The sequence below is a fragment of the Coffea eugenioides genome, chromosome 1, assembly GCF_003713205.1.
Source record: "Coffea eugenioides isolate CCC68of chromosome 1, Ceug_1.0, whole genome shotgun sequence".
Classification (NCBI taxonomy): domain Eukaryota; kingdom Viridiplantae; phylum Streptophyta; class Magnoliopsida; order Gentianales; family Rubiaceae; genus Coffea; species Coffea eugenioides.
In genome coordinates this window covers 48,906,810-48,927,463 of record NC_040035.1, presented here as the reverse complement: position 1 = coordinate 48,927,463, position 20,654 = coordinate 48,906,810, and the positions used below count along the sequence as shown (strand labels likewise).

Below are 20,654 nucleotides of genomic sequence, written 5' to 3'. Positions count from 1 at the left end.
CCGTCCGTCTTCCTTTACCAACCCCGCATCCACTTACATCTAACCTTTCTAATTAGTGCTCTACTAATTTGACTCACCATTCACCAACCCTCATCTTCTCACTTCTCTGAATTCTCCTCTCGACGCCACACTCCTTCATCCTCCTCCTCCTCATTTTGCTCCCAAATCGCTCTCTCCTTTCTGATTCTTGGAGCCCATTCAGAGGCCTGCAAGAGCCCAAAAAAAAAAGTCTTCTGGAGCAGCAAAATATTACCAGATGGGTAGCGAAACAAAGGCCTTCACCCTGTCTCAAGTTTCTGAGCACAACCATTCCAAGGACTGTTGGCTCGTCATTGGTGGCAAGGTGATATTACTCAAAACCCATCCTCATAATTAATGGAATTATGTTAGTCAGTCTAAATTGATACTAATTTGTGTATAGATCTGTCAAAGATGTAATCTTTACTGTTTTTTTTTTTTGGGTCATGTTTGACATTTTAAGTATATGAACTGGGTTGTTATAATTAATTTGATCTTTAGATTGGCATGTAGATTATCTCTCTGTTCTCTGTTTGCCTTGGCCCTTCTTGTGCGTTTATTTGACAAACGTTGCCGTGACCAGTCTGGTTTCATGCAACATGACGTTGTATAGATTAAAATTCCCATTGCGTCATCCTTGCGTGTTGATGCACGTAAGATTGCCTTTAAGGTAACTAATGACGCATGACTGAAATACGTTACCAGATCTTTGTGTTTTCTTTGTCTCTTTGCTGTTGCCCCAGGAGGGATCACAGTTCATGATTGTGTCAAGAGGATTGATACTTAATCTTTATCTTTAATAGTTTTGGGATAATAATCATATTGTATTATCTTGACTGTGTCAAGACTGGAGAGGATTGATCTCTCAATGTTTGTGGAGAAATATTCTCCTTTGCAACTCACAGACTTTCAGGACGAAATTCTATCGGATTCCTCGATTTTACTAGCATGAGATTGTGCATTATATGTTTATCAGAAAAAGTTATTTTGTTTTATAGTTGATGACGTTATGAAAATGAATAAAACATCCTCTCAATCCGAGAAAATAAGTGGTCAAGAATGTGGAAACAGATTTGGAAGATGGTGCTGGATAAGCAAGTTTGTAAGCTCCCCTCACATGTTGCAAGATTGACATCAAACTGATGGGATTTTTTATCTTCATCTCCTACAATTTTACCTCTTAGTACTTTCATTTAAATGGCAGCTTGATTGAGCATCTGCCGGTTACTATTTGTGGATAGGCTTTTGTTTATTTGTTAATTGCGTTCCAAAAAGATCAATGGAGACTAACAAAATGGTCGTGAACTGCAGTATATGACGTGTAGTCCAGAATAAGAGCCGACTATAGAACACACTATCGACTCAGTGGAAAAGATTCAATGTATAAGTAAATTCTATGTATGTGATTAATATATTGGAACCATCACCATCATTCAAAAAACAAGCCCAGTTTCTTCATGCCAATTTCTGTCGTGCAACCCCCCCCCCTTCCCCGGCCCAATTATAGGTGGATAAACACTAGTGTTAAAGTTCTTTGTAGGACTGAATAGATAGAATCCATTGAGGTTAAGGGCAATAAGGTGAAACACTTTCCTCAGACTGTTGCTCTGTATGTTATCATCTTTGCTCCAATCGAGTCGTTATTTATACTTGCTTTTACAATGTTTCAACAGGTATATGATGTGACAAAATTCTTGGAAGACCATCCTGGAGGTGATGAGGTTTTGTTATCTGCAACAGGTGCGACTTTGTTTAGCACAATGCTCGCATTACTTGTGTTGATTAAGTTACAGGCATCCAAAGTAATAAAATAGCATGCCTGTTTGTTTCATTTTTCTTATCCTCATTGATAATCTGTTTGGCTTTTGAATGTGGATTGGTTGTGTGCTAATCCGTGGTTTGCTGTACCAGTTTGACTGACCTTTCTCATTCCGGAAGCACACGTTGTTAGTTTAGGTATTTGTTCATCTCTGTGATGCTTGCTCGTCTGCAGGGAAGGATGCAACGGATGATTTTGAGGATGTGGGCCACAGCACCAGTGCAAGAGCAATGATGGATGAGATGTGTGTAGGTGAGATTGATACATCAACCATCCCTTCCAGAACCAAGTACACCCCGCCCAACCAGCCTCACTACAACCAGGACAAGACATCGGAGTTCGTCATCAAGCTCCTCCAGTTCTTGGTTCCTTTGATCATATTGGGGGTGGCTGTTGGCATCCGTTTCTATACCAAATCATCAGCTTGAAAGCTAATGTTGTATTAGAACATCATCCATAATAAGACTCTGATCGTGAGAGGATTCCACAGCCCCCTTCGTCTTCATCTTGGAAATCTAAACCTATTCAATCTGTTAAATTTAAGGGGAGGAAGTACAATGTTTCACCTTCCTTGCCATCGAACACATCGGTTTTGGTGTTAGTTTCTTTGATATGTGTTGCATCTGAGTTGATCGAGCTTGTTCTGATCTCCGTAACTTAGCCTTCAGAAACAGTTCATTTTCTGTTAACGTGCATGTTCCGTAGTTTTCTGGTCATCACAAACCAATTTTGTTTGTTAGCCTTGGTCTGAATTCTGTCCCGTCCATTTTTTACCTTGGGCCATCGGGTCAGCTTTCTTGTCTAGCACGCGTTAAATCGAGTCATAAAGAGATTTATGTTTTGCTAGAGCCGGCAGGAAATAGGGAAATACAGCAATAATGGGAAATAGGGAAATACAGCAATAATGAATGAATTGTTCTTGATTATGATGGTTGTGGGTAAATACTACTACTGCAACTCATTTTGGGTTCGGTTTATACTATACTACTAGTGGGAATACCCGTGCTATGCACGGTGCTGACATTATTGGAAAAAAAATAAAATGGTGAACAAATAAAGGTGAAAAAATTTTACCAATAAAATTAAAATATAATATCTGTTTAACAATAGTTTGAAATATAATAGAATTTATATATCATTCAAGAACCGTCTTTTTTCGGTTGTATGAGAATTTTTTTTATCATTGTATGAGAATTGTTAACAAAAAAATACAATAGTTAATATAGAATAGCATCAATAGAATTTAATACAATTGTGTTGTAATCAAATGAAAAATACGCACCAATTGAATTGTTATTAGCACCCATAGTTAATGAAGTAATCCCTATATAAATATATTTTGGTACATGTAGTAATTGGTAATCTATAAAATAAAATAAATTACTAATCTATAAAATTGCTAAGTTGTCTATAAATAGCATCAATAGAATGTAATACAATTGTATTGTAATCGAACAATTGTAATACAATTGTATTGTATTGTATCTATAGTTGATTTAACAAGATAGTGCAGTCAAAAAGTGTGTATGTAAGATGAGTATGACGATATAAGAAACTGTATATTTACCATGAACACGCAAAATCATTGGTGATGTGGATGCCTGGCGATCTTGAGGACAGTTAGAATAAAAGACCCGTTGGGTAAATGGGTCGGATCCGGGTCCGGTATAGTAATTCGAGTCCGGGTCCGGAATAATGAATTCCGGCCCGGACCCGGCCCATTGACAGCCCTAGCTGCATTACACGAGCTTCAAGCCAAACTTTGCCAATTTACGGTTGAGTGACGAAGCTGTGATCTATTCTAGTAAAGGAGATGCACAGACATTGGTGAAAACATTTCTTGAGATTGACGATGTCTTCCAAGACCATGCTAACTACTGCTTGAGGCACACTTTAACGTGTGTGCAATTAACAAAATATATATATATATATATATATATATATATTTGTCAAAATTATCCGTTTAAAAAGTCTTTTTTTTTAAGAGCTTTATGGATCGAATTTCATCATTATAATGTGAATGCATATAAAAAGATGATAAAAGTGAAGGAAAATACGAGGGAGTTAGGGGTTGTGCGAGGAAATTGTGGTTAGTAGATAACTAAACAGATAACTTCCTTCTGATTAAAATAACTATGTGCTGATTGTGGAGTTATTTTTGGAATAATTTGCCCTTATAATATACATACAGATGTGTTGCATAGATACTCTGATCTTCAAAAGGCACATTTTTGGTTCTCTGAACTCTCTATTACAGACACAGTTATTTCCCACCAGCCCTCAAATTACCAAAAAGGCTATTTGAAAAAAAAAGGAAATCCAGATTAGGCCCTCAACATATTCCTCGAATTGTTTCGAAACCCCCATTCTACGTATATGCCACAACCATCAAAAGTAGAAAACACGTTAATTGTTTGATTTCTCATCAAACAATCACGTTTGCTCTTGTCGCCATTGAAATATTTTCTTTTTTTTTTTTTTCTTTCAACTAGTTGCCATTTGGTTTTGCCGCTCTTTTTTTGGATGGTTTGTTCTTGTTCCAATTATGTGAGTGTGCTCTGAGTTGCCTTCAGGCTTCAGACAGTTAAATAACAGAGTCGAGTAACTGTCACGGCTGTGGTTATGTTATGCTTCATCTATCCGAGAAATTCTGCCATGCCCCGTCACATTTCAAAACTAGAAAGTACTAGTCGTTTTGTACCACAGGCATTAAGACTTGTGCTTAAGGCATAGTAGTCAGGAACTTCAAACCCGCATTACTTTTGGGTAAGGAAAAAGATATAAAATATGATTAGAATTGAGTGATAAAGATAAAGAGGAAGATGCCCCATTTTATAATCTCCTTCATTTTTCCTCTCTTCCGCGGACAAAATTAATCCCAAGGCCCAAACTATTCGCTTTGAAATTTGGTGTTGATGTTTCGTCTATTTGGGTAAATAGTCGTGCAGAAAATTAAAAAAAAAAAAAAAAAAAAGAGAATTTGAATTGAAGACACAATTCAGTAGAACAGAGAAGTTTTGAGTTAAGGATCCAACTTCAACCTACATGATACTGCTACAATAGAAAGGCTCAATTCATGACAAAATTCCCAATTCGACGTCAGCTGAAGTATTGAAATTTGGGTTTAATTTCAGTTTGACAACCATTGTGCTTGTTGATCATTTCTTCCTCGACCTAATCAGGGTTCATTTTTGCACAGGCTACTGAAGAGGGCAGCCATTGCAAACCCTTTGGGCTTCTGATCATGGACATAGATGTATGCGGTTCATGTTCATGAATATGCAGTTCCAAATTAAGGTTTTTTGGCGGCAATATTGAGCAGAAAAGAAGACATAATTAATCTCCTCTTTTTAACTTACAAACTTGTCCTCTAGTACACAATATTGTTGCGTTGTTTCATTTTATTTGGTTCGGTATAGTTTATGTGGATTTTTCTGACTCATTTACTACCATTTTCCGCGTTTAACCTTAAAGAACCTAGTAGAGTCAAGTTGAAAGCACTCAGAGAGGGATTGAAATCAACAAATCATATAGATGATATCTAGTAAGCTAGCCAGTTGTCAGCTTTTGAATCCATCTAAATCTAAGAACAAGTGTCTAGAAGGAGCTAAGAACAAGGAGCTTAGGCCACTTCCGTTTTGTTGTTTGGCTGTAGATATTACTTGGAACGTCACAAATATTCCATCTAATACTTATCCTATCTATTCACACTTTGGTACTTAAAATACGTCAACCGAACAATGAGATCCACGTCCTCCAAAGATGCCATCTTTGATTTCCCCGTCATAATTTTGGCCTCCAGTGCTAAGGGAAAGAGATTATGAGAAGACTATTGGCAGCTATATGTTCCCTTCCCCCTGGTAAATAAGTCTAGACAGGCCAGGGAGAACTGAAAATGGGAGTTTCAACAAAAGAGAGAGGTGTGCTAAAGTTGGTGCATCCAGGCAGGCATGTCGAGATTCACAGGGAACCTATAACTGCAGCTGAGATATTGAGCAAGTACCCCAGGCACTGCATTGCGCGGCCTGATGTTTTCAAGTTTCCGTATATTGTTGTTCGACCTGAATCACTTTTACTTCCAGGAAAAGTGTTCTATCTCGTGCCCAATCGCACACTTTATAATCTGCTCAAGGCTAGAGCACAACAAAGCCAACAACCTTCTTTACGAGAAAACCAGTATAAAGAGAATCATCATCATGTTAGTCATAGTAGCCGTATTTCACCACCCAAGTGCTGGGGAGGAATAACTGCTACACACCAACAACATGACCGAGGCCTTCATAGAAGATTACCAACCATGCTTCACTACAGGAAAAAGAGTCACGACCAAGATTCTGAAGGCTACCGCAGGGACAGGCCCTATGCCAAAGCATGGACTGAAATTTCTGATAAGATCAGAAAAGTGCCCTACAGATCCTCTAAGGTAAAACATGACCAAGGCTATTGTAGAAGATTACCGACTGTGTTTAATGACAGGACAAAGAGTCATGACCAGGATTCTGAAGACTACCACAGTGACACATCCTACATCGATGCAAGGACTGAAATTACTGATAATATCAGAAAAGCGTCCAACAGATCCTACAAGGCATCTCCACCTAATTCATCAGTTGATAGTTGTAGACCTTTTCATTCTAAAGGATGTGATTACCATGGCCATGACAATGTCGCTCCAACACTGTCTATAGTGAGGAGATATAATGTCACTTCAACAGTGCCTACAGTTAGGAATGGTGTTATGCAGACCAGAAGTTTGGAAGATCATGCTAAACTGGAATCTTGTTTCAAGAAGCAGGACAGTGAGCGAAAGTTTCTCAATCTTAAGGTGACTTTTGCATCACCAATTGTTATTCCAGGGAGTCCAAGTGGGTCGACCAGTCCTAAACAAACTCTGTGGCCATGCAATCAGTACAACTAAAGGCTTTAAACTTCAAAGCTGTGTTCCATTTTACCAATTAAGGAAGATGCCATTTTTCCTAATAAGACCCCCTTCTGATATTGTAAGACATCAAAGTCTCTTATTAACTTAATAGCTAGATTTCTGGTCACGATTTTGGGCCAGTGCTGAACATTGTGTCTGGTTTACTCCTGTATGCCTCAATAGTTACAAAGTGCAGGAATTTCACATTTTCATGTATTTCCAAATGCTTCATTGTTTAAATTGAGGGACAATAAATGTGGCATATTGGAGTCTCTTTTTCCCTTTTTTGCCTATTGAAAGGCTGTTCAACATGAAAAGATTTTTGGCCATGGAATTCCTAGACCCTCTCCTCTAGAAAATACAAAAACATATTGCATGAAAGATGCAAATAACCTTTTTTAATAAGCAATATGTGCAAACTAAAACTCTCAATTTTTAATTTTACATGTCTGCACCCCAAAACTTCTGAGACTTGAAGTTGTTCATTAAATTTACAATCAACATCTCTTTCTGAAATGACAATCACAATTTATATTTTCTATCAGTTACAATTAACTTCTGCTAACAGACAGAACAACTTGTAACTATAGCAATCATTTGTACTTTCTCACTGGAGAGCGTTTGTTGGGAAAAGAATGACAAAGTTATTGGATTAAAGTCTTGGAATACCAATATTTAATTTGACATTTCAAGAGAACATATTTGAATGCCAGATCAAAACATGGATATATCAGTTTAATAAAAAAAGAACACAACAATCCAGGAATCCAAGCATATGAAGACAGCACAGTTTCAGAAGGAAATGCCTTAACAGAAAATTGAAGTAAATAAACAGAGTAGTCTAATCAGTGCAGCATTTTAGGATGAGCATCTTGAACAAGCATAATCAAGGGCCCAGTTCAATTCAAACTAATTGCATTAGTGCCAAAGGCTCAGAAGAATAATTGAGTGCCCAGTTAAATCCAAAGGAGAAGAAGAACGATCTGAGAAGCAACCTATTCATATTAACTGAGTTACAAGCAAAACTTTTCCATGAAAAAGGTTTAAAAAGATATACCAAAATAACATCAAGAGAGCAGAGTTCACGCATTTACATTAGTAAGTTTCATAAAGATCATATGGAAGTCAAAATTCCTCGGAACTCAAACCTCAAGACTTTGGAACAAACTGTTTTGTCTTGTTAAACTGTATCCCATAGCTCATATACAAGGTGGGAGAAGAAAAACAATAGGAAAAATGGTAAAAAGAGGATAACTCAAAATTAAAGAACATGCTTGACATACTAAGAAAATAAGTGAAAGGAAAATAGAAAATCAAATATAAACAAAACAAGGGACCGTATGATTTACCTAAAACATGGCATTTCATGTTCTCTCTGTTAGCTTGGAGTCAGTTCTTTGTGACTGTTTTGATGGAGAACTTGACTCCTTTGAAGAACTATGGCCAAAGAAGTTCAATTTCCCCATCTTCTTCGAAAAAGAACTCATGAACTTGCGAGAATTAGACCTTTCCATACTTTTCTTCATACAAACATGTTCTTTCTCCAAATCATTCAATCTCATCCGCAACCGAGCCAGTTCAAGTTTAAGTTCCCTGTTCTCTCGCCTGAGTGATGCATAATTATCTCGAGGAGACATTGCAGCACTTAGAGCACCACTGCTAATCCTCCATGATTGGTGCAATGGCTTGTGGTCATCATCAGGATAGGAGCAAAATAAGGCATTTCGGAGCCTTAACTGTTCGAAATAAAGCACTTGGACGATTGATTGGAGGGGAAGGCGTTCATTTTGTGCAGCATGGGCACCAGCTTCTTGTGAGAGTTTTTGAAAATCTATCAGTTTGCAGAGCTTCCTCCTGTCTGGATCTGATAAACTTTGGTGAGCCTGAAATATCCAAAAGTGATCAGCTGGATGTCTATGCTCACTACTGAAGCAATTAAAACCCAGTCAATTTTATGTACTCTGATCAAGAATGATAAATTTTATTGCTTCTTGTGATAAATTGACTTTTTCTTTTCTTTATAAAAAGAAAAGAAAGAAAGAAAACCTTGGCCTCTTCGGAGCTTCCAAGTTAAAACATTCAAACTACATTACAGGAGAAAGTACCTAACAAAGAGTTATAGAAGAATTTATTCATTTCTATTTCGTTTAGTGATCAGAACATTGAGTAAAATGGGAAACGTGACAAAGACAAAATCATATTTAGAAAAAGAAGGCATCATAGAGTAGTTATTCTCTTCTATCTGTTTGGTTCGCATTCATGAATTACCTTCAATATATTATCTACATTTCAGATTTGACCATTACCATACATGAGGAGAGTAAATAACCATGAAAGGGAGGCACAGCTTACTTTGAGGTAAACATCAGTTGCTCGATACAAACCATCATGAATAGTGCGTGCATGAGCTGGTAAAGAATCTGCAACTGCTATGAATTTATTGAGTTTGAGATTTGCGTCGGGTGCAATTTCAGCCAGGTAATTGTCCACTAACTTTGATACCTTGAACATTGCACTTTGGGAAGGGGAAGGAGGACTATCAGAATCAAATACAGATCCATCTTCCATATCTTCCTCACTGTCATCTTGCTGAGAAAAATTCACCAAGATTCTATGCACTGTATCAACATCAAATAATGTATCATTGGCATGGCGAAAAGATGGAATTAAAAGATCATCTAGAGTAGCTATGTCTAATTGAGATCCTATTCGCCTCTCAAGATCTAGCCGGCAAGCTACAGTACAATCAAGCATCACAGCACTTCGCAACAACCCAAAAAGGAAAGTTATAGGAACTGCAAATTTCTCAATAGGAAGAAGGCTAACTATTGCCTCAACCACAAGCCTTTCATGCCCATTCAAACCAGAAACCAAGTCAACTTTTTGCTGGTTAGATGGATTCCATAAGCTACATTTCTTCGTCAACTCCTTCTGAGCATAATTTACAAGTGACGCCCCAATGCTTTCAGGTCTGACACCACGACATTTCATTGCTGTTATGACTCTTTGATACAAATCAATCCGGAGAATGGAAAGATCTTCTATCCACCAGTCTCCTTCACACTTGGCCTGCCGGCTCATATGAAGTCTTCCTGAGCTACTGTACTCTAAGCGTGAGAAACTTGAAGCTATTTGTTCCACACAAGCTTTTGAGGCTATTGCATCAATGCACCGACTTACAATTTTCAATTCATCAGCCAACGGAAGCAAGTTTTCACATTGCTGCAGGACTTCAACACACATTTCAAGGTTCTTGCAGACAACACTCTCAAGATATTCTCCAGCTCGTGTACCAAGATTATTCTTCGAAAATTCCTCAGTCATTTCAAGGTAGTCAGAGATGCAACATAACTGGGCAACATTTGCTGCAGTAATCTCAAAGTTGACACCGTAGCAGAACTTGGCAGCCAGCTCAAAGGACTCTGAACCGCCTGGCAGGCTAAGAAGCTCCACTCTCGATATATCAGAATCCCGGTGTTCTGCAACTAATTTACGGATTCGCCCACTTCGTGACACCAGAGGAAACTGCACCAAGTTATTAGGCATAAGTAACTTCTACTGAATCATAGGTGGCAATTCTGTAAAAAATCCACAAGTATATCATGAAAGTACAGGGCGAAAATTGATTTTTGACATTTAATACATTAGCAAATTTTAAAGTAGCAAAACCAGCCCCTGTCAAATGATTAATTCATATTGAGCTTTATAAAAGTTTTCTGTGGCTACTATTGCTGCTAATTTTGTCTTGGTTTCAAGTTAATTACTTTCTTTACCATGATCAAGGATGCCGTAAATTTGGATTCATTATCTGAGAATAAGATAAAGCTCAGTCTACAGCAGAATTCACGCTGCATTTTGTCTTGGAGAACTGAAAAGAAGGCAATTTTAGGCTCTAAATATTGAATCTAGTCACCTAATTTACACAATTTTCTTGATGTAGAATAAGCATACATGGAATCTAGTTTAATATGAACTAATAAAAAGTTTCCAAAAGAATGACATCCTCCCACACGGAGAGGAGAGTAATTACCGATTTTTTGTTACCTGCTTGGCATATGTGGGCCATTCATCTTGTTTCTCAAGTTAAGGAGCAACGTCAAATGAAATTTAAACAGGAGTTACTTTAAGGTGAGGAAAACTCTTAATTTTGCAAAGCAGTTGAAGAATCTAATTAGTGAGCGACTACTATTAAGTATTAGAAACAGAAACAAGATGTAGAATCTTGCCTTGTGCAGTGAGAATGTTCCACCATCTACTTCTATTGTTATGTCACTTGGAACATCTCGAAATACCCTGTAAGAGATATAAGATAGCTGATCACCATATACAAGGTTCAAAATTGTGACGAACACTCAACATGCAAATCAGAACTAGAGCAACTAATTTCTTGTTTCTTAGCTATAAATTGGAACATCAAAGTGCAAAGAAATGACACTTAGTTAAATAAAAACATGAAAACTTTTTTGAAAAACAATAACGGGGCATCAATATGTTAAGTTTAAAACTCAACTCCTAGGCCTTGGGTACATCACATATTTTGGAACAGTTTAATTGTTTCGGAGTGCTGTCACAGCACTACTTGTATAAATAAAGCTAACGCCTGGAGAAGGACGACTCTGCTATTTATGGCCTAATACAAGGTTGCAAAATTGCATAAGGCCTAATGTACTATACATCCATACGCCTATTTCATGAAAACGTCACATATGCCTAACTATTTTTCTTTTGAATCTGTTCCATTCTTTCATCAGCTAAAAGAAATAAATAACAGTAGGTGATATCTTGGGGTCCTGGCATCAAAGAAGATGCAACCTCCAGCCTCCAGCTGCAAAAGGAACCATCTCTGGAGCATACCTCTAGGTGGGAGAACCCGGGGTGATGGAAGACTTGAATAACTGACTGACATAGGATCAGAAACATAAAACATATCCTATATCGGCAATGGGCCTCCAGCCATATTCTTTATTACATAAAGTAGCATAACAAATGCATACGTCAATGGAACCGAGACTGATATAGGATATGTGAGGTTCATCAACAAGATTTATCAGCTGCCATAGGTGATATCATGTAAGGTCACCAGAGCAAGAAGAAGTTCAGGGTAATTACATTCACAGTTAAAACAGTTTAAAGTTGTTGTCTACAAGAAGAAAGAAGAGTAACTGTCAAGTTTCATGGTGACTTCATGGAACTCTAAACATCCCACTTAAAAGAATTGCACAGCTTCAGATATCCCAGCACTATTTAAAAAAGCAAACTCCCATCCCTTCAGCCTGGTTGCGGCAAAGGAAACATTGAAATAGAAACTGAAAGCCATAAATGTTCAAGTTAGGATTTTTAGCACAAAGAACAAAGACCGAACTGTTGAATCAAGGAGGCACTTGGTGAAGAAAAGTCCGGCTACATAAACGCAAAAACAGGGGACCAAAGACTAACCATTCGCTGCATCGCTGCTGCCGCGAGCATTTGGCCAGTGGCAGCTGCTGATGGTGTTTGTCCATTGCCAGGGAGTGGCCAACCCAGAGCAGAAAGAAAAATGAGAAAATTTGAGAAGCAATAAACTAAGTTTAAGACTCGAAAAAAGTGGGGTTAAAGAAGCTAAGTGAGACGGAGAGAGAGCGAGACAGAAACCCAGGTGGAGATGTTGCTGTTGATAGTGTCTTTTGGCCATTTTGTCAAACAGCTAGCATTCAAAGATCATACAAGATTGCAATCCTCCAAAGAAATGGGCCCACACTCATGTCCATGAAAAATAATGCTTAAACAAATAAATCAACAAAATCTTAAAAAGGAATGGACCGTTTCTACAGTCAATAAGTAGTACGAAGATAGTGGGTTTGTTTTATAGTAGAGTGTATTATTCTTTTATCCACGCAGATAAAAAGGCGAAAAGGAAGCAAGGGCCCGGGGAGGGGTGTTTCATTCATGAAAGAAAGTCAAGAACAATATGCCCTTTGCCTGAAGAAAGGAGGAGGCAAAGCAAAGGAAAGCAGAAAAGAAGCGGGAAGAAAGGCCGTTATTCTGTTTTCTGACATATTTTACTCCTTGTCCGGTTGTCCCCCTCAACTAAGCCTACAGAGTCTTCTTATCCCACCAACAATCAATGCAACTCCTTTCTCCCCCTTTTTTCTACCTCTGTTCGGAGTAAAATATTCGGATACCTTTTATTGGTTTTTTTTTTTTTTTTTTTGTTTGGGGCGGGGGGCGGGGGGCGTGGGGGATGGCGGGTGTCTATTCTTGACAGGCACCTTTACGGATTTCGCAATCCTCCATTTATTTTCATGTCTTGAGCTTATTCGTTCTTTTTCCAAGTACTTTTGCGTTCAAGTTTACTGGTTATTATGTGTGATCATTTGAATGAGTCGTCTTGATTATCCTTTTCAAAAGCAAATTACAAGCACTTTCTTCCTTTTTCCCGTTAGCCCAGTTCCAGGGGCGTCACCGGAGTTGATCATGCAAGATTTTCTATCGACTTTTTCGTACTTTAATTAATATACTTTTATACATCCAAATAATCTTTTAAATTGTCATCCAAAAATTGGATGCAGCCTCTCGAGCCTCATGAGTTTGGATCAAGGGCATCTCTAGTTGGAATTTTTTTCAATTCTCTCTACTTAATTTTAATAAAAACAACTTAATTTTTTCTTAATCTCCAAAAATGTATCATACGGTAACTAGGTGGGAATCAAAATAATAACCTCCAGATAAAGATTCAGAGAACCAACCAGCGAACTATCTATCTGCCACCTGGGGGCACCTGATCCCATGAGTTCCCTTTCTACTCTTTTTTGAGTCCTGAGGTTGCCTAAGCTTATGAGCTGTTGTGACCCCAAACATATGCACACACTCATTACTCATTCGGGAGAGAAGGAAAGATTAAATTTTGGCATCATGCATGCACTCGCTCAAAAAATATGAAAGAGAGAATCAGTGGCGTCAACGTTGTTGGGACTACTATACTATAGTATTGGTCCAAAACAATCCCCGGAAAGGCGCTATCTCCTTTGATTCCGGATTGTTTTGATTATAGAAAGTAGACTCTTTGTTTATTACGTACAGTAAAAAACAATAATAAGTACGTTCGATGTGTTGTTTGCAGAAGAAGAAACCATTTGCAGTTTTATTGATACTACCTACTGTCATGCTATGATCTTTTCTTCTGCTCCGACATTAGTATATTTATTACACAACCGCAAACACCAGATGGCATGGCGAGGAATGAATTCACAGTATATCTGGATCCAGTGGATCGAGAAGAAAACTGTCCGATACCAAATCGGACAAGACATGATATTATTATACATCTAGCTATAGTAGGGCAGCATATAATCATTATATTTCTTGCATCTAGTTGTAGTTTATTTACCAAGGATCTAGCCTGTTGGTGGGTGGGTTGGAAGGGTGAAACCTGCAGAAGCTTTCCATGCCGGAAGCAAGTAATTACTATATTGTAAAATAAAGCTTAGAAAGCAAACAAAGCCTGCTACAGATATAGAGTGAGTATTATCACTTAGATGGTACGTAGTGCTTGTAAAATGTCCAGAAAAAAGGAAGAAAATGCACGTATTAGCAGACTGTTTAATGAAAGTAGGGAACTTTTTACTACAAGACATGAAACTTTGACACGACAAGTTTCAGCTGGGATGGGAATGCTATCAATCCGATCTCCATCAGACGAATGAAGTGAAGATGGTTTTGACAAAAAAAAAAAAAAAAAAAGGAATGAAGTGTAGATGGCGACATGATGCTTTTCCGGTGGCCTTCGTAAATTCCATTCACTTTTCATGATGCAGGAATAAAAAGACGGAAAATTTGAAAAGGAACAAAGCATGGACGGAAAGGCCAGTGACGGTGGTCAATTTGATTTTCGGCTGAGCAGTTTTAAGAGTCATACATAGTAAGGGCACATGATTATCCATCCATCCACCCACCACCCATGGCGGGTCAGGGTTGGATCACAGTCTTAATGGGGTCCATATGTTCCAATCTGGTAATTATGAGGGTGGGGGTTTTGATGTTAGTGCGAGATAACTATTGGTATGACAATGATTTTGTTTGGCTACCGCCACCGCCACTGCTCCGTTCTTGCGAGTGAGAACAAAAAGATTTCATGCATGCTCTCTCAAAGTTCCAGTCCCTATTTCAAGGGATGCGATGCAGAAATTTTGGAGCATAGGATAGGACCCTTCTCTAAATTGACACATCGCCAAACAATCCCTTCATTCATTCCTTTATTTCTCTTCAAATTATCTTTGTTCTTGGACGAGCTAGGTTTACGTTTGTTGTAAATTGTAAGTATTCCATTACTCCTTCTAGCTAAGCACGATGATGATTTTTTATTATTTTTTGATGATTCGAACTTGTGACATCTCGATTACAGATGAAAATGAAATGTTATTATTAACTGAACTCCATTTTATTTTTCAAGTAGTATAATCTTTCATTCTTGAAAAGCGATGGATCCTGCAATCCCCATCAACGAATATATTTTATAATTCAAGAAAATATTCATGTCGTCATCGTGAATGGTTTGATTGTTAGGTTTTCGTCAAATATGAGCTCCGGAGTTGTCATTTTTAGCTGATGAATGTTACTTATATGCATTTTCTTCACTTGGTTCATGATTTTGCCTCTCAATAGTTATTGACATTAGAACCGTCGCAATAATTGAATGAGAGATGATCCAAAATGCACGTCTTGACCATTGGCCAAATTATATGGGGTGTAGGCCAGTCAATGATTTGCGCATGGAAAGATCCACTTTAGTTTTAACAAGTAGGAATGGAAGGAAACAGTGTATTCTTCAAAGGGCATGTAGGCATGTACCGCCTTTTTGGTTTCACTGGCACTAGTGCTTTTCACCTAGGAACTCTGGAACATGAATTTTTCCAATACATATATGTCAACCAAGATGCATTGGAAGTTGGAAATCTCTACAAGTACGACCAATACATACCACCTACAGCGGCTAACTCGGCCGGTGCGCGGTTGTTTCTCTTTAAACATGTCCACCAGTATTCGAGTCCCGCTATTAACGTGTTTGAAGTGGATTGGGGTGCATTCTCCCAAACAGCAGGAAATTAGTTGGGCCGAAAATCCAAATATTCCTGTATCAGAAAAAAAAAAAAAAAAAAGACCGATACATACCCGATCAAGGCATGCCATTTCTATATTCCAACTGTTTAATTTCCTAGTTAATACTACTAATTACCTTCACTCTTATCCTGATAATAATCAAGTGCAAAAACCCTATTCAACCTTTTCTTTCAAGTGCACATACTCAAAACTTTTGCTTGCACATGAACCATTTTGCCCGGGAGTCTCCCGAAGAATGTAAAAGAGGTCGAAAGGCTATTTTTCACCTGTTTACTTTAGGAGAGGAACTGGAACGATCAATGGCATTTTGAACTCTGAGAATGTGCCCATAAGTGATTTCTGATGATCTTGTTTGCAACTACACACAAACTAGCATCAAATTAGTAACTGACTCTCAGGAGAGAATACCAAATTTTCTTTCCAGCAGTACTATGTTAATCAGTGAACAGAATATATATATATATATTATGGACATTGATATGATGTTGGATGATGCAGACTACCTAGCAAGTAACGTTTTATGTAAATGGCTGAAAACAATATTCCAACTGCTCAATGCTATTACAAGCTAGGCAACCATACGTAGTCGACATCTTGCATTCTACACCAATTATGAGAATACAATCGATGATCAATATTGGCACGCGCCGCGGACGAGTGATTTGGAGACATGGAATGGGAAAGGTATCCTATGAAATGTAGGACTAGTGGTAGTGATTACTACACTAATTACCCGTGTTTGAGGGGCTTTGAGTTTGCTTCCGACCTTTTTTCTTTTTCACTCAAAACTCTCTCTTTTTCTCTTTCTATTCATGACTTTGTCACTAGACATGATTGCATTGTTTGTGGAGCCACCATCATTATTTTCTTGTACCAATTCAGCACTCTGATATGTTAGGCATTCCTTTTTTGTTTTTTTTGCCCCTTTTGAGACAAGTTTTTACTAGCAAAGTTATTAGCTACAAAGAGTCAAATAATTAGTAAGATTAATCTTTCCTACACTAAACACTATTAGCGTTGAATGAATGATAATTATGTTGAAATTCAACTTTTGCACACATGTCATGAATCAAACGGTGATAGTATATACACTGTCAGTATATATAAGATTTACTCTAATTAGTAATCATAATTCTTCCTGATATTAATTGATTGCCGTTTGTTTCATCTGTTGATTCATTTCTTGTTTTTGGGTACACTTCCTGTACTCCAAAAGCACCAGAAAATATTAGGCCCATTCTATCATTCTCTCCCATATTTCTTACAAAATTGGAATTGGACCTAGGTCCCACACAAGCTGGCGGTTCTAATGGGCCTCTCAGGCCCAAATGACCTGTGTGCAATTCTGATTTAGCCGTCATTAAAACCCAGCTCATGGAGAGAAAGTGGGCTTCTTCATATAACCCAATCACCTTTGCCGGCCCAGTAACTAAAGTAATCGAATTGTGCAGCGGCAGCAGCCAATTATTGGGAGGAGACGGTGGCGGGGTGATCAGGGAGGAGAATACACTACAGCCCTTGGTCACCGGTAACCATGGAAGTATACTCGTGGTTGAAGCGCAGTCTATCGAGAAGGCAAAAGTCTTCGCTGCCAACTTCGACCTCCACCGCTGATAACAACAAAAATAGTGCTCAAAAAACCGAGGAACGATTCTACGGCATCACCGACCAATTAATCGAATTCGTCAAATCATTCTCTATTGATACTTTCAAGAACTTCTCTCTCCCAGGTATCTATCTCCGTCTTACTCTAAATTTTATTGATTGGCACTCTATTGAATAGATGGTAGTGTATATGAGGGTGAAATCCGAAGTTAAAATTGTTGGGTGGGTTGGGCGGGCGCGGGGCTTTTGGCAGATGTAGAAGAGGGAGTAATCCGGGCGGCGGCCGATGATGGGGGCTCTGGAAATGTCAGGGATGATCTTTCAGATTGGCAGGAACGACATGCTGTGCTTATCCTTTCCAATGTCAAGGTCTTTGCTCTACTCCCACTCCCTCTCTGCTTCTACTTTTGTTCGGGATGAGCTTTTTCAAGAAGTTTTCTTTTCTTTTCTCTTTTTGTGCTTAAACCAAATAAACAGGATATTTTTACTAATCTGCTGGGAACAAACTTCGTAGAAATTTTACGTGTAATAAACAGCTTGGCTGATGAAAAAAAAGCTCTCTTTAGTAGGTAGCAGTGTAGCAGTACTAACTTTAATTTTTCATGCCTTCTTCCGAACTCTGGTGTTAATTAACTTAAATTTATGATCTTGTTCTAGCTTATATTAAACTCCCAGTAGTTCTCCGATTAGATTTTACCAATACTAACAATTATCATCTGCACTTATCCCTGCTTCTCAACAGTGTCATTCTTCGTCCACTCCTCCAGGAACTGTCACAGCTCAGGTTTAGGTTATGCCCCGGTATCTTGAAGGAGCAAGAATTTTGGAGAATCTACTTTAAGCTAGTTTGGAGTTACGTTGCTGAGTAAGTTCTCTACATTCAGAGAAGATACTTTGCAAGCTTTGTTTTTTATGCGATGCTCCTGCATTTCAATCCAAAGTACCCATCTGGCTGCCTAAAAGGGAGCTAGAATGAACAGCTCATATTTGAAACACCTTTATGCCCCATTATCTAATAAGCATGTGAATCCAACCTCAGCTTTTTAAGAAACAAGGAATTTATTTCTCAATTATCTTTTTCTTCTTTTTTTATTTTTATTCTCTTGCTTCAGCATCATTGGATCTTCTCTTGGGTTGTAAAAATTCATTCTGCAAATGGCTTTTCTTGGTCCTGTCTCAGCAGTAATCTACTTTTCATGTCAAATACCCATACCAGTCTCTAGATCATTGGCGGAATTTTGCAGGTGGACTGATAGACCTAGTGAACAGTTTGCTTGCTGTGCTTCTTAGGATCTGCCTGAACAGTCTTAGTATAAATTCAAGCTAGAAAAATAACTAGTTTAAGACACCAAGATTCTTGGACAATCCATATAAGCAAGAGGTCAATTTGATCAAGAAGGCTGCTTAATTTGAAAATTGCCACCCTCATTATCCATTTTAACTTCATCATAACTGAGTTCTGTTTGTATAGGATCATATTTAGTTTTAGAGTGATTAGACCTAACACTGCTCAAACTTTTACTGCATTGATCACTTTCTGTAGTTGTGTAGCCCGCATTCTTTACTGTTGTTTTGCCCTTCTGTTTCCATTTATATATGACTGTAGGAGCTAGACCTCCCCTATCTGTTTTTGTCAAAATCTATGTGTATGATCTTTTTCTTTGCTTTCCTTCCCCCCGCCCACCCCCGGGGGAAAAAAATAACCCCACCAGAAGAAAGTAGCCATTTGAGGTTAAAATATTCGACTCCTCGCCACTCATATTTCTTACTGTGACGCCGATACTTTCCCCTTTTCCTCTCTTTTGAGAAAAAATGTTGTAAGTTTTATCATGTTAATTATCAGGTATGAACTGCACGCTATACGACTAGCAAAACTTAAGCAAATGAGATTGGAGAATGAAGCTGAAGTGAAGTTTAGTTCGTATGAAGTCGAAATGTCAGAGGCAAAGCCACCGTTACCTCTGGGGTCTGGTGCTTCTTTGAAAAGTGATTCTTACCTAAAAGAAAGTAGCAACTCTGAAACAGGTAATACTTTATGTCTTATTGAAGTTTCGGTGTGGCACAAACTGTTCTTTTCTCCTACCACTGGGATTGGGGATGTGGCTGTCTGCTCCATCTTTTGATACTTGTGTGATTGGTTGGGCATCATTTGATTCACTCCCGTTTTGCGATTTATGTACTTTCTGACAAAAGAGATGACAAGGTTAAGGTCTTCACTGTGATGAATATTGAATCAAATGGCATAATCGAACTTAAGCTTGTGTATAAGGTATGACATCACTGATGAGTTTTGTATAAAACAACGAACATACTAACGGACCAGTCTCAGTTTCTAGCAAATTGTAATTAATTGGGACTGAAGCTGAAAGGAAATCTTTCTTGGGCATAAATTCCGGCATGCCCTCTGTTTTTTTATTTTTTCTGTCCTGCTTGCATGGTTTGCTGTAAGATGTGTATGTAACAGAATACTGAACCACACAGGGAGGATGCAATGCATCAAATAGTATATCTGGATGGGTAAGGCATCCAGAAGGGCTCCTGTGTCTCTCGGAGACATTATGTGACTAATGCCCTATGTTACAACAAGGAACTATCAAAAACATATTTTACTACAGAACTTTCTGTTACAACTCCATGGTCAAGACTCTTTTAACATTTGTTAGATGCTTTAATTTGCAGACAAGGTTTTCAACAACTGACCATTACTCCTGCTGGAGCCGTGATAGCTTTTTACTGATGACAAGTTCTATAGATGATGCTGCCAATCCACCTCCTTTTTCTTGTTTTGTATCTAAAAATGCAACAAATCTTCAGTTTGATAGATTAGGGTCATCGGCAGATGGGAGAGCTTCCTAAAACTGTACTTTCCCTTGCTATTACTATTACAGTTGTAATCACTGCAGCTTTAATTTTGTGGCCATTGATATTTACCTTTACCTTTCATGAAAAAATTGTTACACAAGAATCCAAATAACGAATGGAACCGCAAAAGCAAGAGAAAGAGGGCATGACCGTCGAGATCTGGATCCCTCCCTCCCCTTCTTTCTCCGTTTTCCTTCCCCTCATTATTTTGACTGACATGGAAAGCCCTGAATGAGCAGTCAGCGGTCATATATCACATGGGTAGACTGGCGAGCCTTGTGCTTTTATTTCTGAGAGGCCTTTCAATTACGGTTGGCTTGATTTTGGCCAGTT

At 38.3% G+C, this 20,654-nt stretch overlaps 3 protein-coding genes across 3 annotated transcripts; 2 read left to right on the top strand and 1 right to left on the bottom strand.

The window, feature by feature from the left end:
• LOC113765128 (cytochrome b5) lies at positions 1–2,576 on the top strand. Its single transcript, XM_027309203.1, has 3 exons — positions 1–343; positions 1,692–1,758; positions 2,012–2,576. The coding sequence occupies exons 1-3, from the start codon at positions 257–259 to the stop codon at positions 2,263–2,265; spliced, it is 408 nt and encodes a 135-aa protein (XP_027165004.1). The 5' UTR covers positions 1–256; the 3' UTR covers positions 2,266–2,576.
• Positions 2,577–7,714: 5,138 nt separating this feature from the next.
• Positions 7,715–12,487, bottom strand: LOC113766039 (BTB/POZ domain-containing protein At5g48800). The gene is made up of 4 exons (XM_027310289.1): positions 12,195–12,487; positions 10,985–11,051; positions 9,111–10,283; positions 7,715–8,641 (listed from the first exon to the last, which is right to left on the bottom strand). The coding sequence occupies exons 1-4, from the start codon at positions 12,257–12,259 to the stop codon at positions 8,123–8,125; spliced, it is 1,824 nt and encodes a 607-aa protein (XP_027166090.1). The 5' UTR covers positions 12,260–12,487; the 3' UTR covers positions 7,715–8,122.
• Positions 12,488–17,329: 4,842 nt separating this feature from the next.
• LOC113779627 lies at positions 17,330–20,395 on the top strand. Its single transcript, XM_027325280.1, has 5 exons — positions 17,330–17,584; positions 17,713–17,828; positions 18,227–18,324; positions 19,303–19,484; positions 20,139–20,395. Exons 1-5 carry the CDS (start codon positions 17,389–17,391, stop codon positions 20,156–20,158), a joined length of 612 nt encoding a protein of 203 aa, XP_027181081.1. The 5' UTR covers positions 17,330–17,388; the 3' UTR covers positions 20,159–20,395.
• Positions 20,396–20,654: the final 259 nt, after the last annotated feature.

Coding starts and splice junctions, on each gene's coding strand:
- LOC113766039 (XM_027310289.1), bottom strand. CDS start 12,259: ATGGACAAACACCATCAGCAGCTGCCACTGGCCAAATGCTCGCGGCAG. Junction 10,284..10,984: donor GAACATTCTCACTGCACAAG/GCAAGATTCTAC, acceptor AACTTGGTGCAG/TTTCCTCTGGTGTCACGAAG. Junction 8,642..9,110: donor CAACTGATGTTTACCTCAAA/GTAAGCTGTGCC, acceptor TGGATATTTCAG/GCTCACCAAAGTTTATCAGA.
- LOC113765128 (XM_027309203.1), top strand. CDS start 257: ATGGGTAGCGAAACAAAGGCCTTCACCCTGTCTCAAGTTTCTGAGCAC. Junction 344..1,691: donor GGCTCGTCATTGGTGGCAAG/GTGATATTACTC, acceptor ATGTTTCAACAG/GTATATGATGTGACAAAATT. Junction 1,759..2,011: donor GGTTTTGTTATCTGCAACAG/GTGCGACTTTGT, acceptor GCTCGTCTGCAG/GGAAGGATGCAACGGATGAT.
- LOC113779627 (XM_027325280.1), top strand. CDS start 17,389: ATGGAAGTATACTCGTGGTTGAAGCGCAGTCTATCGAGAAGGCAAAAG. Junction 17,585..17,712: donor CAAGAACTTCTCTCTCCCAG/GTATCTATCTCC, acceptor GGCTTTTGGCAG/ATGTAGAAGAGGGAGTAATC. Junction 18,325..19,302: donor GTTTGGAGTTACGTTGCTGA/GTAAGTTCTCTA, acceptor GTTAATTATCAG/GTATGAACTGCACGCTATAC.